A 5,000-nucleotide genomic window follows, 5' to 3' on the forward strand; every position below is an offset into this window, starting at 1 on the left:
TTTACTTATCTAGATAGTGGAATTAATGAAGTTGGTAGGCTATAATTCAGTTTTATAACTCAGACCTGAATCTCATAAATTCTGATTTTTTTTCTCACAAATTTCTGATTTACGTCAATCTCAGAAATTCTGGGTTTTTCTCTTGGAATATTACTCCCCCCCCTCCCGGCTGTGATAAAAAAGAAAAATCACCTACTAATTAACATTAACTGTGAAATGTCTGTCTTAACTGTCTTATTTTTTTTAGATTATTTTTTTTTAGGGATAAGAAAGCTCAGCTGACTCTCATCCCTGTGTTCTGTTTCCCAGGTTCAGCCGGTCACTCGGCCCAGATGACCTCGTATTCAGACAGCGGTTACCAGGACAGCAGCGTCAGTTACTATAGTAACCAGAACGTGGTGCGTTCAGAGCCGCGGGCGTCGCTGTCCAGAAGCCCCCGAGCCGAGGGACAAGCCTCCGGACAGGTAGGCCCGGTCTCTACTGGGTTAGGCTGTCCAACAAGAGCAGAGACATGACAAGGACAAACACCCAGCAGAGTTCCTGCACAGGTCTGGGAAGTCTGGAAATGCACAGAATTTTTTTTTTAGTAATTTCTAGGTCTTGATAAGTTTGAAAATTGCACCGAAAGCAGGCTAAGGGTCAGGGTTGTTTGGGCGATTTGGAAGGTCGTGATTAAAATCAGAGTGATATCCAGCTTATCTTTGTAAAGGGTAACACTTTACAATAAGGGTCACTAAGTTAAGGGTTAGTTAATGCTTAATAATAATTAACTAACCCTTAATTAACAGTTTACTAATGTGTCTGGTAATCATTTACTAATGGTGTTCATGTTAACTAAGGTATTAATGGTAACACTTTAGATTAGGGAACACATATTAACTATTAACAAGTTGCTTATTAACGTGCATAGTAGTAGTGTATTGGTTTATTATTAGTCATTACAAACCACTTATTAGCACCTTATTCTGTACTATTGTATTCTACAAGTACACCCCATTAACTATGAGTTTTCCCTCAAAGCCTCCTAATTAGTGCTTGTAGCAGTCAGTAAGGAAGCTGTTGCACATGAATTGGGCTTTTAGTATTCTTTGCTCATGGGGCTTATAAGGTGCTAGTATCACATATTATTGAGGGAAATTATTAAACTATTGAGGGAAAACCCATAGTTAATAGTTAATATGTGTTCCCTAATCTAAAGTGTTAATCTAGACATTATTTAATAGTCATCTTTATAAACTGTTAAATAATGTATAAATTAATACCTTAGTTAACATGAACACCATTAGTAAATTACACATTAGTTAACTGTTAATTAAGGGTTAGTTCATTCTTATTAAGCATTAACTAACCCTTAACTTAGTGACTCTTATTGTAAAGTGTTACCTTTTAAAGAAATGACAATGATGGCATTTGCTCTGTGTGCCCCCCCCCCCCCCCCCCCCCCAGGCGTCGGGCCGGGTCCTGCGCAGGATGGGCTCCCTCCCCTCCAGGAGCCAGTCTCCGGGCGCCGGCACCGTCTCTCCGTCCCGCATCTCCCTGCGCACCTCGCAGGGCAGCACCTACGGCTCGCCCGTCCTGTCCGAGCCCAAACCGCTGGCCGCCGTCTTCCCCGGCACCACCATGCCGCCCTCCTGCCCCTCCCCCTCCTCCCCCACCGACGGCTCCCGCGGCGGCCCGAGACCCGCCGCCGCCGCCGCCGGCACCCAGGCCCCGGGAGGAGGCGGGAACGGGGGAAACGGAGGCGGGCGGCTGGGCTCCACCCTCTCCCTGGTGGAGGGGCGGGGCTTGGTGGAGGGGCGGGGCTTGGCGGAGGGGCGGGGCTTGGCGGGCTCGCCCCTGCGCTCGGGGATGACGGCGGTGCCGCAGCACTACGGCTCCACCCTGCCCAGGCAGAGCCAGCCGCTCGCCTACGGAGCCGATCCATACGGCCTGTACCAGAGGAGCGCCCTGCCCCGCCCAGACAGCCTCATAGGTCAGTCTGACGGCCAATCACATCGGTTGTTGCTGGGTGGGGGGGGGGGGGGTCCAGTCCAGTCCAGTCCAGTCCAGTCCAGTCTAGTCTAGTCTAGTCTAGTCTAGTCTAGTCTAGTCTAGTCTAGTCCAGTCCAGTCCAGTCCAGTCCAGTCCAGTTCAGTTCAGTTCAGTTCAGTTCAGTTCAGTTCAGTTTAGTTTAGTTTAGTTTAGTTTAGTTTAGTTTAGTCCAGTCCAGTCCAGTTAAGTCCAGTCTAGTCCAATTCAGTCCAATCCAGTTCAGTCCAGTCCAGTCCAGTCCAGTCCAGTCCAGTTTAGTCCAGCTCAGTTCAGTCCAGTCCAGTCCAGTTAAGTCCAGTCTAGTCCAGTTCAGTCCAGCTCAGCTCAGCTCAGTCCAGTCCAGTCCAGTCCAGTCCAGGCCACTCCACTCCACTCCACTCCACTCCACTCCACTCCACTCCACTCCACTCAGTCCAGTCAATCTAGTTCAGTTCAGTTCAGTTCAGTTCAGTTCAGTTCAGTTCAGTTCAGTTCAGTTCAGTCCAGTCTAGTCCAGTCCTGTTCAGTTCAGTTCAGTTCAGTTCAGTTCAGTTCAGTTCAGTTCAAATCTTTATTGTTTATTGTTTTGCCTCTTTTTTGTTTTGTCTATTTGCTTGTTTTGTTTTGTTTTTATTTTACATTCTAACATTTTTGTTTTGTGCTCGACTTTCCTTGGGTAACATGAAAGGCTTAAAAAAATATTATTATTAGTAGTAGTATTATTATTATATTATTTCAAACATCCTGAAATAAGCTTCCTAAGTGTGGATACAAGATGAAATCACCTGCTGAGCTGGTCCTGTTCTGCGGTGCGGTTCGCTCACCCTCAAGCTCCGCCTCCTTCACTAATTGGTCGTCGTCCCCGGCAACCTCCTCCCTGCGTGTCGGCCTCTCTGCTGGAGGATTTGTTGCTGATGCTGCAGCGACAGATTGATCTGTCCATCCTGCCCTCTGTCACTGTACTAAGCCTCACTGACCCACATACAGCATGTGATCATCAGCCGCTGTCACTGTGTGTGTGTGTGTGTGTGTGTGTGTGTGTGTGTGTGAAAGAGAGAGAGAGAGAGAGAGAGAGTGTGTGTGTATCTGTTTTACTGTAATTTGTCTGTGTTTATATGTGCATACAAATTTTGCGTGTTTTATGTGTTTGAGCATGTATGTATGATGTATGCATTTGTATGTGCATGTTTGCTGTTTGCTTGTGTGTGTGTGTGTGTGTGTGTGTGTGTGTGTGTGTGTGTGTGTGTGTGTGTGTGCTTTAACCATGTCCGTGTTTGTGTTCATATTTGCATACGTATGCGTGCCTGACTTTGTTTTGTGTGTTTCCGCACTTATGATGTATGCATGTGTGTGCATGTCCCTAAGTGTTTTGTGTGTGTGTATGAGTGTGTGTTTTTCCTTCTGCATGTGTGTGTGTGTGTGTGTGTGCCTGTCTTTATTGTGTGTGTGTGTGTGTGTGTGTGTCTGCACTCTTGACGTATGTTTGCATTTGTGTGTGCATGTACAGTGTTTGTCTTTGTTTTGTGTGTGTGTGTGTGTGTGTGTGTGTGTGTGTGTGTGTGTGTGTGTGTGTGTGTGTGCGTTAATGATGTCTATGTTTGTGTTCATATATGCATGTGAATGTGTGCTTGTCTTTGTTTTTGTTTTGTGTGTGTGTGTGTGTGTGTGTGTGTGTGTGTGTGTGTGTGTACATTTGTGTGCATCCATGATGTCTTCATTTGCATTCATGTGTGTATGTGTTGCTTTGTCTTGTGCTTTTGTTTTGGTCATAAATATGGGTGTGTGTGTGTGTGTGTGTGAAACGAAGATTGTACAAGGATTAATGGATGTGTGTGTGTGTGTGTGGAGGTGGGGGTTCAGAGTCAGTGAACTGAATGAAATGCCTTTCTATTCTCATCCCACAAAAGATTCTTCACACAGCAGGACTGCCTGGCTGAGTGTTTTCCTGCTAAGTGGCCCGACGCTCCGCCTGAGGCCTTATTCCCAGTTATCCTGCACATCCAGCGTAATCCCAGATTACATGTGGAAGATAAGCAATAGATGGATATACAAGATTAGGCTATTACTGCTCTACGGCGCTCGTGGCTTAGGTACTGAAACCTGGGGAGCGGCCAAAGTATGAACGTAAGCTTTTTATTTCGGGATCGATTAAAAAAAAATGGCAGCGTCACCAGCGCGGTCGAGGTTTTGTTTTCTATGAGCGTCCAGGATCGAATTTCCAGTCAAAACAGAAGAGTAGAAGCAGGAAATAGGGAAGACGGATGAGAGATTTGTGACCGAATAGTGAACCGGGTCAATTCAAACCTGTTGTCCAGTGATTTTCTCTCGTTTCCAGACCTATCAGCTTATTTCATGATATTTTTAAGTCAAATTCTCTCACTGCACTGAGCAGATAATCTTGCTGGTTTCAGTAAATTTCACTTGATTCATGCCAATATGACTTCTTCTGTCAAGAAATCATCATAAAACAATGAAGAAAATTTGGAAACAAGAAACTTTCTCCAAGACAATTTCACTTTTACCAAGTGACAATATCACTTTTACCTTTTACATTCTCCCGGAAAAAAGTCACATTTGTTGAAAACGGTGAAATTATCTGTCAGTGCAGCGAGATGATTTCACAAAACAAAAATCCTGAAAGTTTGTCAGTTTCTTCCAGTGTGTACAAGTGATTAGCAAGATGATTCTGCTTGACAAGCCACTGCTGCTTTCTGGCAAATTTAATGCCTTTGGTGGGTGAAGCGTCCCGAAACCAGAAGGTCACGATTTAGATTCCTTCAACAGACGGATTTGTGTCTGTTGGTGTCAAAGATTCCCTGAGGTCCAGATTCGGTGCGATTGCATTGCAAAGGCCGACTTGCGTGTTTGTTTCGCGCCTCAGTTGCTTGAGTTCAGAGGAGTTTTCGTCTTATTCATTCAAATCAGGTTGTGGTGTAAACAAGCCCTTGAAACGAGCCAAACAGCCGCTTCATCACCAATTGCTTCAGCCG

At 45.4% G+C, this 5,000-nt stretch overlaps 1 protein-coding gene across 1 annotated transcript in view; it reads left to right on the forward strand.

Moving 5' to 3' along the window:
- Positions 1-309: 309 nt before the first annotated feature.
- Positions 310-5,000, forward strand: part of LOC139640033 (plakophilin-4-like) — a gene marked incomplete at both ends in the record, with an annotated part of 9,997 nt that continues 5,306 nt past the window's right edge. The window contains 2 exons of the mRNA XM_071514193.1: positions 310-464; positions 1,447-1,972. Of these exons, the coding sequence (XP_071370294.1) occupies positions 310-464; positions 1,447-1,972 (681 nt within the window). The remainder of the gene's footprint in view (positions 465-1,446; positions 1,973-5,000) is intronic.

The sequence above is a fragment of the Centroberyx affinis genome, unplaced genomic scaffold (genome assembly GCF_046629955.1).
Source record: "Centroberyx affinis isolate AG114_WGS23_722 - 3 ecotype Tasmania unplaced genomic scaffold, CSIRO-AGI_Caff_v1 ptg008207l_1, whole genome shotgun sequence".
Classification (NCBI taxonomy): domain Eukaryota; kingdom Metazoa; phylum Chordata; class Actinopteri; order Beryciformes; family Berycidae; genus Centroberyx; species Centroberyx affinis.